This window comes from Chenopodium album, chromosome 2, assembly GCF_948465745.1.
Source record: "Chenopodium album chromosome 2, dcCheAlbu1.1, whole genome shotgun sequence".
Taxonomy (NCBI): Eukaryota; Viridiplantae; Streptophyta; class Magnoliopsida; order Caryophyllales; family Amaranthaceae; genus Chenopodium; species Chenopodium album.
In genome coordinates, this window is record NC_137835.1 from 56,606,191 (window position 1) to 56,618,693 (window position 12,503).

General features: G+C 38.6%; 2 protein-coding genes across 2 annotated transcripts; one reads left to right on the top strand and one right to left on the bottom strand.

Annotated features, from left to right (window-relative positions):
* The first annotated feature begins 7,355 nt into the window (after positions 1–7,355).
* Positions 7,356–9,803, top strand: LOC145598666 (uncharacterized). The gene is made up of 2 exons (XM_081655050.1): positions 7,356–7,888; positions 9,409–9,803. The coding sequence occupies exons 1-2, from the start codon at positions 7,478–7,480 to the stop codon at positions 9,580–9,582; spliced, it is 585 nt and encodes a 194-aa protein (XP_081511176.1). The 5' UTR covers positions 7,356–7,477; the 3' UTR covers positions 9,583–9,803.
* A 533-nt stretch (positions 9,804–10,336) lies between these two features.
* Positions 10,337–12,270, bottom strand: LOC145598657 (non-specific lipid transfer protein GPI-anchored 10-like). The gene is made up of 3 exons (XM_081655041.1): positions 11,307–12,270; positions 11,062–11,151; positions 10,337–10,923 (listed from the first exon to the last, which is right to left on the bottom strand). Exons 1-3 carry the CDS (start codon positions 11,671–11,673, stop codon positions 10,784–10,786), a joined length of 597 nt encoding a protein of 198 aa, XP_081511167.1. The 5' UTR covers positions 11,674–12,270; the 3' UTR covers positions 10,337–10,783.
* Between the last annotated feature and the right edge of the window lie 233 nt (positions 12,271–12,503).

The following is a 12,503-nucleotide window of genomic DNA, read 5'->3' on the forward strand; positions in this document are numbered from 1 at the left end:
CTTCTGGCCTGTAGACGGAGCCTCCTGGTTCTCCCCCTTCTCCTCATCATCTGAGGGAATTTGGTGCGCTTCACCGGGACCAGGAAGCTCAGGCGCGGTCGGCTCATTATTGCTGAGCCAGGCTTCAAAGGAGGCAGGCTCTGGCTCGCCTTGCTCTCTCAAGTACACCACGTACTCGGCATAGCTGTGTGCCATTGCCCAGATGCTATAATCAGCGTCTGGGTACAAGGCAGCCCAAGCAATCTTCATACGGGCGTCGTTGTCAGCATCACTCTCAGCAACAAGGCGGTTTTGCTCCGCCTCCAGGGTTGCTGCAAAGTTTTTCTGAGCTTGAGCAGCATCCTTCTCCAGCCTCTCAACCTTGGTCTTCAGTTTGCCAAGGTCCGCCTGGGCCTTCTTGAGCGCCTCATCAGCCTGTTTGGCGCTCTCGTCTGCCTTCTTCTGAGCCTCCTCCGCCCCCTTCTTGGCCGTCTCAGCATCCGTTGCCCGCTGGTCGGCCGCCTTCAGATCTAGCTCCAGCTGCTGGATTTTAGACGCCTGTGTCATAATTATTGCTTTAGTTTCAAGTTCATTTACGATAGTCGAGTGGAAAGCAATATTATCAGCGTCTATGGCGGACTTCTTGGCCCTTTTTACCTCTTCCCGTTTGCGGGAATAAGGACGTTTGAGCCCGTCCACCCGCAGCATGGCCTGCAAAAAAGCAGGCGGTATAAGAATTACAGGCGGGATAAAACACTTGGAAAAAATAAAAATAGAATTGACAAGTTTCTTACCTCAGCTAGAAGGGATAGAATGCGTTCAAGGTTGAACGTCTCTATCCCAGGGATATTGTCCTTATCCCTCTTCCGGACGACCTCCAGCATGGCCTTGGCATGCTTCTGGACGTCTGGCCAGCGCGGAGATTGATATGCACCACAATCAATACGTGATGAGTGCGAAACTAAGGCAGCACCTATTTGTTGCCGACCGTCTGAGGATGACGTCTGTTGGGAGTGGGATTTCACCCGTAAAGGCCACCCCAGCTCAAGCGGGGATTCAAAAGGGTTCTTAGCTTCAGAGCCGGCCAAGCGGGAAACGCTTGCAGGCGTGGTGAACCCCGCGGCTGCTGATAAGGGGTTGACAAGATCAAGGCACACGCTGCCGCCTACCTTCTCGAGTCGCCCCGATATCCGCATCGTCTTAGCCCCGGCTGAGGCGCCAGGAGTTGACGCAGAGGCGGACTTTTTTATCTTGTTAAGAACGGCTGGGGCCTCCTCTCTAGCCCGTTTGAGGTTCTTCTCAAGCGATTTCCCAACTTCTCCCCCCTGTGAAAATAAACAAGTCAAGGTTAGTATCCGGGCAAGACATTTTATAAAATAAACTTAAGAAAGGGTCAGGCGCTCAATACCTTGGCCCTGAGCTCGGCCGCAGCTTTCTCCGCAAGATCTTTGCGGATGGTCGCAGAAGACCGCTTGGGAGTTTTCTCCGACTGCAACATGTTTAGTGCTTCTTCTGCAAAAAGAAAGAAATTAGTCAAAATCATAAATCAATTCCGATAGAAAAATACTACAGATGGTGTGAACTCAGGCGCATACGTTTATTAAACATGTGCCCTAGCCCGCAGGCAGCTAGGAAACATTCATCCCTGAACCAGGCGCTCTTGGGAATCCAATTCTTAGGGAATTTTATTGTTTCCCCGGTTGACAGAGTTGCGTCTGTGAGGCCGAAAAAGTCTGCCTCGATTATTTTGTCAAAGTCTTCCTCTGGGATCCGGGGAAGAGCGCACTTCCTGCCCAACAAGTCAGGCTTCTTATTGTACAGACGGAATTCATAATTTTCCCGTCTGGTTAGGGCTGACATCAGGTAGAACCTGTGCTTCCAGCCATCGAACTTTGAGACCTTGTCCAAGGTCATCATGTATTGCGGCTGTGTGGTTAGAGTATACCACGCCCTCCAGCCGCCTGGGCTTCTGCTGAGGTAATGCATGCTTGTAAAAGCCTCCCAGCTGGGGTTAAGCCCTTGGAACTCGCAGGCGGCAACATACCCCAGAATGTTGGTCCAGGAGTTGGGGGTAAGTTTCCAGACCCCAAGGCCGTAGCCTCTCAAAATTGCCTTCACCGCCTGGTGAAGGGGGAAGCGAAGGCCGGCTTTGAACGCCGCCTCATAACAACCAAAATAGCTGTTGGCGTTCTCTTGATCATCCCCCCAGGCGATGGTGCCCAGCTCAGGCGGCACCCGGATCTTATACCCGTCTCCTAGCGGGTGCATTTTCTTAAAATTCTCTAAGTTCTCCCCCATCTGGATTCGGTCCTTGGAGGAGACGTGGATGCTGAAGGGATCGTCCTTCTCACTCCACTTTTTCCTTTCTTCCTCCTCGCTATCCGGAAGAGGGGGCAAGTCATCGCTGCTCTCGGAGGTAGAGGCGGAGCTGTCACTCTCCGTCTCCCCCTCACTTTGGTCCATGGGGGCAGAGGCGGCCTCGTCGCCGCCTTGGTCACACTCTTCCAAAAAAGAGTCTGCAGGGGTTGAAGGGGCGCGCGGAGGGGATCTCTCAAGAGCCGTCTGGTTTCCCTGACCAGACGTTTCTCCCTCAGGTGTTTGGCCGCCTGAGCCTTCGCTTTTGTAATTCGGGTCCGTGGCCGTCTGCATTGTCCGAGCCATGGTGTCCTGCACAGACACATAACTGGTCGGAATCCATGGCAATGGGTGGTCCCAACACCCTGAGCCGGCACTCCCAGTCCTAGATTCAGCCGACCCTGGTGACCGGCTGGACTCTAACCTAGGTTGTGCCGTGTGTGTTGGTGATGCATCCATTTATTGCAAGAAATATGTACAAGCGGTGAAAAAAGAAAAGAGCTGAGAGAGACAGAGATGGTACCTTTTGATTTGGTATCTGAACGTAGGCGGGACCGGCTGTATTGCTGAAGAACAATCTTTCTTGCTCACGTCTAACTCAAACAAGTGACTTCTGCTCTCTCAAAGTTTTTCTCTCTAGGAAATTTTTGTAAACGTACAAAATTATGAGGGTAAAACGGCTATATATAGAGGGTAAATTTGGGGGCATTTCCGTAATTTACCCGGAAGGTGAACGGTTACTCTGTAACGGTAAAATTACCGCCAACCGGAGCGTGACATGTGTCACAGATGCCACGTGGCGTGCCACGTCACATCTGTGAGGGGAAAATGTTTAGGGTAATTTTACCCTGCCACGTGGCCCAATCAGAAGGTGACACGTGTCAACCCCATATTGGTCTAAAATGGACCAATCCCTGCTCGACACGTGTCATTTCCGAAATTAAGGGAAAAGGCGGCCTTCAGGCCCAAATCCCGAGAATGCCGCAAAACGGCGCAGCCCACCAATGATTAGGGTTCAGTAACCTAATTAGGGGCACAATTCCCAAAGACCCTATAAATAGGGAGATGTCCCTCATTTTGAGGGCACGTTTTTACCATTTAATATACCTGCATTCTCTTACATCAGAGAAACACCTGAGCTTGGAATCCGAGCAGATACCCACCTAAATTTCCGTACTCTTTATTCCTTTTCAAGTTACTAACTTGACCGTCGGAGGCGGAGCTCCAACCACCCGGAGTCTCTGTTATTTTGCAGGTGCAGCTCAAGCCGGATTAGTCTTCGTGACGTAACTCTCCCGAGGGACAAAAACACCCAAAACAGCGTCTAACATGCTCTTGCATAATAGGATCAAATTCAGCTAGCATTTCAATCAGTCCCAAAAAATTCCCATTACTACTTTGATACAATTTCTCATTAGTACCACGAAATGCTAAACTATGTTCTCCAAGAAACTTTACAATTGAAATAATTCTCAACAAGACATTTTTCCAATGCACTTTCTCTTTCTCTAGCTTCTTTTGAGCTATTTTGTCAACACCTTCTACCTTTTGAAGCCTTAGTCGTAGATCATACCAAGTGGTCATTTTTGGATATGTTCCATGCTAGTTTCATGCTCTCTAATTCTAACACAAAGATGTGTCCAATTGTTAAAACCCTCATTTGCTATTCGACATCTACCAACCCCTATCAAGTTCTTAAATAGTTTACAACAAAAACAAAAAACTTTATCAAGTTCTTTTGAATATACAAGTCAATCCCTATCACATTTCTCCCCATTTGGTAAAACTCTAGTGTAGAATGAAGTAGAAAAATGTCTCCATGTATTGTCAAGACGACTGATAGGCCGTCGTCGAGCCTACCAAAGATAAAGTCCTATCTTGGTCTCACTAGCTAATAGCAAGGGTAAGAAAGGGTCGAACCCAAGAGAGGCGTTGAATCAACCACCGAAATACTACCGCATAAATAAGCTAAATGAAGTCGAAATTGGTTTGGTTTTATGTAACAAGTGCTAGTTCAAGTCAACTAGAGCTAGGGGGAGATTAACTATATTTAGAGAGAGTTCTAGGGCTTGGGATATGCCACTCAATTTCGTCACAAATTACAATTAGCAAGTAGCAAACAATGGTAATTAGGGGATGATATAGGGGAAGTCATCTAAAGCACCCAACTACTCTCTCAATTTAGGGGGGGTTTGACTTCTCTTAGGCCAAATTCGTACCATCATTACTGAACATTTAGCCATGGTTCTGGACCAATATAGAGTTAGCAATCTCTGTGATTGTGAATGAGGTGTAACTTTCACAGCCGTGAACGGTTTACAAGTTCCTAAAACTTGTTGGTGATTCTTTTTCTCTAGCTTCTTTTCTTTGGAGCGCCACCATTCTTAAAAACATGACCCACATGTTGGACCTAATAAAAGAGGTTGGAAAAGTTCCCTACAAGCTGCACAACTTTTCCTTGTTAACTTGTCATTTCTTTCTATCTCTCGCCTCATCACGTGCAACCCTATTTCTCTATCTCCATTTACCACTCACAAACAATCTTTATTACAACCTCAATTTATTTTTTTTTTCTTTTTTGATGTTTAGAGAGCCACAAAGGGCGATGGTGAGAATTGATCTCAGAATATTCTGATACTAGGAGGGATGCTCTAACAACTTAAAGTCTTGAGCTATTCCTCACTCTCCTTTTCTTATTACTTGCAACAAATGAATTTTTTATGTCTCACAAATAATACTCATTTGTTGTAGAGGTGATCATTTGACGGGCCGCGCCGAGGTAAAAAAAATCAGCCTACTCCTCGGGCCGGGTCGGGCCAATCTTCAGGCCGGAATTTTTGTGCCCAAACCCACCCAAAATGGCCGGGCCATGCAGGCTTTTTGAGCCATTTTGGGCCGGGCAAAAAAAAAACTAAAAATGCATAAAATCGCATTCCCAAACCCGCTCGAAAAATTAAAACTTCGGGCCGGGCCGGACCCAACCCAATTTTGAGTCGGAAAAATCTGCCCAAAATCGGGCTGGGCCAGCAGGCCGAGCTATCTTTGACCAGATCTAATTTGTTGTAAATAATTAATAAGAAATGGAGGTAGTATTATTTAAGAGTGATTTATTCCTTTTATAAAGCCATGTCAACAAACAATAAATGGTAACTAAATTATGTTACATTAACAAATTTCAAATTTAAATTAAATAATGAATTTTTAGATGCATATTTATATGTCAAATTAAATTAAACCATAATAAAATCATATTAGAGTATCATGTTTCTTATTTTAAAACTCCCTTTCTAAGTCTCACTAGCTAATTTCTCTATTCTTTCAAATATGCTATGTTAAAAAAAAAAAAAAAAAAAAAAAAAAAAAAAAAAAAAAAAAAAAAAAAAAAAAACTAATTCTCATCTAAAAATAAAAACTGAAAAAAAAAAAACACTTTGCAATTTTGTGTAAGAAAGATCTCAAATCATATTCTCTTACAACCCTGGCTGTTATTTATGCATGTAAAGTCAAAAAGAAAATTATGTTAACTCATCATTCAAAAATTTCGAAATAGTTTCACATTAAACTTTAAAATATTAATCAAACAAAATACTGACACACTAATGTGAAATTAATTACTAAAAACATAATAACTAAAATAATCATATTTAATAAATGCTCACATTAAACTTTAAAACATTGATCAAACAAAATACTGACACACTAAATTTGAAATTCTATAGATCGAGTGATGTCAAGTCAAATTACTAAAAACATAATACCTAGAATAATCATATTTAATAAATGAATAAGCTATTAATTTTTTTTTAAAAAAAATATAAAAATATAAAAATAGTTGTAAATGTCTCACAACACTATATTAGTACATTCGCACACTTTGTTTTTAAGGTAATTGCATAACCATTATGACAAAAGCTAATTAGATGTTATTCATTTCATTAAAACTATATTTAACCTATAAGCTTACACTTTTACCTAAATAAATAAATAAATTAGTTTTTGGTGTGGCTGGTGCACCCAGGCCACATTATAGATCCGCCCTTGAACATATAGCCTTGTTTGGTAAAGAGGTTTATTTATTTATTTATATTGTTTTTAATGGAGCTTTTGGCTTATTGAATCTATTAGAGGTTTGACCATTATCAAGATGCTAATTATAGTGTCCGGTAAAAAGCTTATGAAAAAAGCTTTTTTCGAAAATGCCCAAAATATGAGATTTTTAAAATTAGCTTATATACGTAACTGCTAACAATTAACAACTATTTACCAAACACTTTTACATAACCATTTATTTACAACCAGCTAATCAAACCAGTTAATACAAACAACTAATCAAACTAGTTACGGAGTAAGGCCTTATTCTTTAGAGCTGCTCAGCTCTGCTCTATCCTACTCTACTTAAAAATAATACTTCGTATTAATATTGAATTATTATTATAATTAATATTTAATAATAATAAATAATTAATATTTAATCATTATAATAATTAATATTTAATAATAATAACAATAGTAATAATAATAATTTTAATATTAATTATAATTGATTTTTTTTATAATGAAAATTAATATTTAAAGATAATAACTAATATTTAAAGATAATAATTATTAATCTTTAATAATAATAATAATAATAAATAATTAATCTTTATTAATAAAAAGAATAAATAATTAATATTTAATAATAATAAATAATATTTAATAATAAATAAATAATATTTAACAATAATTATAATAATTATAGTTATTATTTAATGATTATAATGATAATGCAATAATAATAATAATTATAATTTCGTCAAAATTATAGGGTTACCCAGTAAGTGTTATAGGGGTTAATCAGTGAGTATTATAGGGGTTACTTGGTCAGTGTTATAAAAGTTATTTTATTTTTTAGTAAGCGGTCACGCGATGTGGCTAGCCACACACAAGACGAGCTGATTATCAAATAGATTCATAAACTAGTTAAATAAATTGAAATCAAGATAGTATTTTATAAAATCATCTCTCTTCCTCTCTTATCACTCCAACCAAACAAAACACAAAAATAAACAAAAATCCCATAATCAATCCCCATTATCAAACAAAAACAGAAACCCAAACTCCAAAAGGGTAACAAACTTCTCATCCACTCAAAAACACAATAATGTCTCTCACCATAAACAACCCCATTAACTGTGCCACACCTCGCTTACCAATCCACCACCACCATCAACGCCAATTCCTCCCTTCATCACTTTCTCTCTCTTCAAGAACATCAACCTTAACAGTAGTAGCTGCCACTGGCAAGTTCACCTCCCGAACAGGGAAATTCGACAGCAAGAACAGAAGGGGTTCTTCTACTACAACCAAGGATGATGCTGCCGCCTCCGAAGAAAAGAACGGTCTAAGAAATTTTGAGGAGAATGTTGATTTGATTGGTGATAGTGTTGATGATGATGAGGATGATTTGTTGCCTGAGCTTCCTGGTGATAAACCTGATTTTTGGGAGGGGCCTCAATGGGATGGTCTTGGTTTCTTTGTTCAGTATATGTGGGCTTTTGGTATTCTTTTTGCGGTAATTGACTTATCTTTTAATCATCTAAATTATTCGTTTCTAAAAGTTCATCCTTTTTAATTATTTTAGTGGCCAAGTGTGGGTCTCTAATGTACTGAATATTTTAGGTTGTTTTTGAATTTGTTGTTTGTTTTTGTAGGATTGTAGTATCATATTGTTCTGATGATTAAATTAACTAAAATAGTTGACATCCACGCTTAAAAATGTTGTTTATGACTTTAGTTGACATCCTCGATTAAATTAACTAAGATAGTTGACATCATCGATTAAATTAACTAAGATAGTTGACATCCTCGATTACATTAACTAAGATAGTTGACATCCACGATTACATTAATATAATAGTTGACATCCACTATTAAATTAACTTAGTTGACATCCATGCTTAATAGCTTCAAGATTAGAGTAATCATTGTTGGTGTCCATGTGATGTAGGAAGGGGTGGTAATGATTTTTGTAATATAAGATAGAGTGGAAGTCAAAGTTTATGCTTGGTTTTGTTTTGATTAATAATTCCATAAACTCTTAGTTGATAGAAATGAGTTTTTGGTCACAAACACACGAAATCTGTAACAATTTTGTTGCTACTCTCTTTATACTAATATTGTTTGCGGGTTTAGTTTAAGCGTATTTCGAAAATTGAGGTTAGGATGTTCAAGTATTTCTTTTGTGTTTGGTTGAGGAAAATTTTGACTGGGTTTTACAAGTTATCGACGTCCATATGAAAGTTTAGAGTAGCACACTAGGTTTGTGAAATCATGTCAAAAGATGTTTAAAAGGGTGATTAACACGATGAGTCTACTAGAGCTGATGGTGACTTGGTTTTTTCACTTATTAAGATGCAGCTTGTTCACAACGGTAGCTGGACCTTTTGCAATCTACTTGACAAAACCATTTGTACCCTTATACTAAAGAAAATGTTTTGAAGCCTCTTGAGTCGAATCTTAACTGCCCATTGGCCTTTTGTTTCTAAAGGGTTGAAGTTCACGCTTTGTATGAACTTATCATTAGTGTACACTGTACAGACTGCACACTGACAGACACAAGCTCTGGTTACGTTTTGCTTAAGGCAGCTTTAAATTCAAACTTATAATGAGTTGATTGTCGCATCAATGTGATCTTACGGTCTTACCTATGGAGCATAGTTGTTGATTGCCTTGTGTGGGTGTGGGGGGATGTAGGTTTGTTTTTTAATATGTGTCCTTTAAATTTATTCTTTCCATGGTAAATTTAAGATTGAACTCATTGAAGCAATAAATTGAAGACGCTAGTTATAGTTTTATAGCTGAGAATGCACAGAAAATATTTCAGCTGATTGATGGTAAAGGAACAGATGATCAATTCCTAAAAGTTATCATTGTATTTCTTACTGTATTAGATTCTGAGACTTGAGATTAAGCACTATGCAGATATTTCTGTTGTCTATGCATGCTTGAATTCAAATCTGTCAACTTCGAATCACAGCACCAAATCTGTTTGATATTTCAGAACTGACTTCATGTTTGATTTGGTCCTCACAGCTGATTTCAAGTGGCATTGCTGTGGCTACCTATAATGAAGGGGCTACCGATTTTAGAGAAACTCCTGCATACAAGGAATCTATCCAATCAAAGGATCTCTTAGAAGGACCTGAGGGATCTGACGCAGACGTGTTTGAGTCTAACCCCACAGAGGAGGCTCCTGCTTTGGATTAGCAGCAAGGTATCGGAACAAAGCACTCTATACAGCAGGGCTATGAAGTTATGAAGCCCTATGAAAACATTTTATAAGTCTGGTTCACATTAACTATCTTAGCATTAAATTTGTCTTGTATTTTTGTTGTTCTGCCACTATATATATATAGACTAAGGTTACCCATGTAAGAAATTGTGTAAGCATTAGAAGTGACAAGTTTAGAATGAAATTTTTTCTGCTATTTTCTTTCTCAAAGCTATCAAAGATTACTTGCAAATTGCAACATAAGGTTTCAGAGTAAATTATCTCCCTATTTTACCGGTATATATGTTGTTTGAGAAAGATGTACTGGAATTAAAGAACATAAAATATCTAGTATTATGTGCCTGTGCAGCACTGCAGCTGCACATAATTTTTTATGCTGCAGCTCTTGATTGCTTTATGGCTCAAGCAAGTGCATACAATGTACAAGAGATTGTGACCATACAAGCACCAACTCCATCACTGCTGATTATAATAGTTAAGTGTCACTAATCAGGCTCTAATTTATCTTCCCTTTGCTGTTTTTCGGGTTGGACTTAATTACTGATTTCTCTATTTCGTTTGGACCTTTTATAGGGTTTATTTGTTGTTTTTTCTATTATATCATGAGATAATTATGTATTATTGAAACTAAAAGGTAAATTCCTGTTTTTCTGCTATATTTTGTCTCAGATTTATTGAAGATATCTGCTTTCAGACTAGATGAAATAGAAGGGATTGCTATTTAAAAAAAAAAAAAAGAGGGATGGTTATCCTGCAAGCACAATTGCTTTTGAATTTTCTTTGACAGTGGCTGTGCTTGCTGCTGCAAGTCACTGCGGTTTGGTAAATTATTAATCGGAAACTCTTTTGAAGTTTTTACGAAGTACTTTTTATTACTCAGTAATCTTCATTTTAGCTCTTAGTGGCATTAAATCAGTATTTAGATTTTAGTTTCTATTCTTCTGGTAGAATTTTATTTTCCATTTGTAACATCTAAACTACTTTGAAAAGGTAAATCCCTGTAATGTAAATAAAGGATTACTGAAATAGGATAAAACCATACAACGGACAAAGAAATACTGTCTTGCTAAAATATCCCTAGCTGTAAATAAACTACTAATCAGTATATCATCGGTTACTTCATTGACCTGCAGTCGTAATTAAAATAAACCTACAATTCTTCTGTTACTAATCTCATCAGAGTAACTTTTCTAACAATAGAAAGATCACTGCTACTGCAATTCCCCATTGACAGCTGGCCAACTTGTAAGCTGAGCTACTCTTCAACCCAAATCTGACAGTGCTTGGCCTTGGTGCAATAGTAATGGTTGGAGCTCCTAAACAAACAGAAAATTCGATGTAAATAAAAAATAACCACCAAGTGCAAAAACATGTCATAGAACGAACTGATTGCTAAGTGCCTAAGTTGTTACAAAATCAGATTCCTTGCAGCAGAGTGAAGTTCAGAATTTTACCTGCGGCATCAGCAGTTGGATTCCTTGTGAGTGTAGCTGGAGAATTTGGTGATGTTGGAGCTGCTGATATTGCAGGAGATGGAGATCCTCCTTTCATCCAAGAAAAACAATTAAGCCGGTTCCAACATAATTAACTACTTTGATAAAATATGTGAACTTTAGAAATAATAAATGTGTAAAATTTAGAAATTGTTGCGAGTTCTGACATTAATGTCTACAATGATAAGGAAGCACATTGACAATACCTGAAGCTGAGCAAGTGGAAGGGTCAATCTGTGGATTGCAGAGGCCAGGCAACTGAAGAGCAAGGGTGTTGTTGATAGGGAGAGAGGCCAAGGCAGTGCCATTGAGAAAGAGGCAGAGGCAACCTCGCTCCAGGTTGTACACTTGCAGGAGGTTATTACAGCACTGAACACTTGGCCCTGGAGACTGCCCCTGCACAAATGGGGCACACGGAGCCAGTACAAGAAGGCGTGGTCCACATTCTGCCATGGTGGGGGTTGAAGGACTAGGCGGAGTTAATTGTGATTGGCTTAATGTAAGGAAGGAGATGAGGAAGAGCAATGTAGCAGTAGTGCTTCGAGTGAGGCTATTTCTGGAAAATATAGCCATTCTTCTGCCTCTTTTGTTCCTTTTTCTACTTGTTTGTGCTTCTAGGTTTAGATTAAGATGGACGTCGTACTCATGGTGCTACGATTTGCCTTAATATATAGAGGAGGTAAGAAATAAATGCATGAGTAGTGTGAGTAGTAACATGCCTGTTGTGTGTTACACCCACATGCATCTCTTATTTTTTTTCCCTGCAACAAACCTTGAAAATACTTCTGTGATATTAAGCTTCTGACCTCTCCACAAAACAAAAAAATGGCATGAACTAATCTTATGAATGATGAACCAACTGACCATTGGTGTTAGTATTTTGACCAAGGATTCATCCAATCAACATACAAGTTCCGAAACACTTCCTCTATTTCTTCAATTGGAATTATTTTGAAATTATTGAAACATATGTTAAAAAAAAAAAGTGAGAGCTTTTTGGCATTTAAACTTGTTTAAAAACAAATAACCAAAAAAAAAAAAAAAAAACAAAAAACTGTGAGGATTAAGGTCAAGTTAGAATCCTCCTCTGCTTCATTAAATATTTCAGTAATGCATTTCGTGCTTAATTTTGCACCTGACCATTTATCTCTATTTCTGTTTACTAAAGATACAATAAAATGTAATGTTATCTGTTTCTAAAAAAAAAAAAATTAAAAAAAAAAAGTAATGTTATCTTAAGTGGTGTTCTTGCTTTTCGAAGTCTTAACTTCAATGTGTGGTTCCTAGGCGTGGCGTACAACTATTTCGCGAAAAGAACATATTACGCACATGTAAAGAACATACCGTTGTAATGAAAAGAACATACTATTAAAAAGTAATGAACATATATCTAAAGTAAAAAG

What these genes read in the sequence shown, in the direction of transcription:
- LOC145598666 (XM_081655050.1), top strand. Translation starts at nt 7,478, where the DNA reads ATGTCTCTCACCATAAACAACCCCATTAACTGTGCCACACCTCGCTTA. An exon ending in CTTTTGGTATTCTTTTTGCG is followed by an intron (nt 7,889 to 9,408) that starts GTAATTGACTTA and finishes TGGTCCTCACAG; the next exon opens with CTGATTTCAAGTGGCATTGC.
- LOC145598657 (XM_081655041.1), bottom strand. Translation starts at nt 11,673, where the DNA reads ATGGCTATATTTTCCAGAAATAGCCTCACTCGAAGCACTACTGCTACA. An exon ending in TTCCACTTGCTCAGCTTCAG is followed by an intron (nt 11,152 to 11,306) that starts GTATTGTCAATG and finishes CTTGGATGAAAG; the next exon opens with GAGGATCTCCATCTCCTGCA. An exon ending in TCCAACTGCTGATGCCGCAG is followed by an intron (nt 10,924 to 11,061) that starts GTAAAATTCTGA and finishes CTGTTTGTTTAG; the next exon opens with GAGCTCCAACCATTACTATT.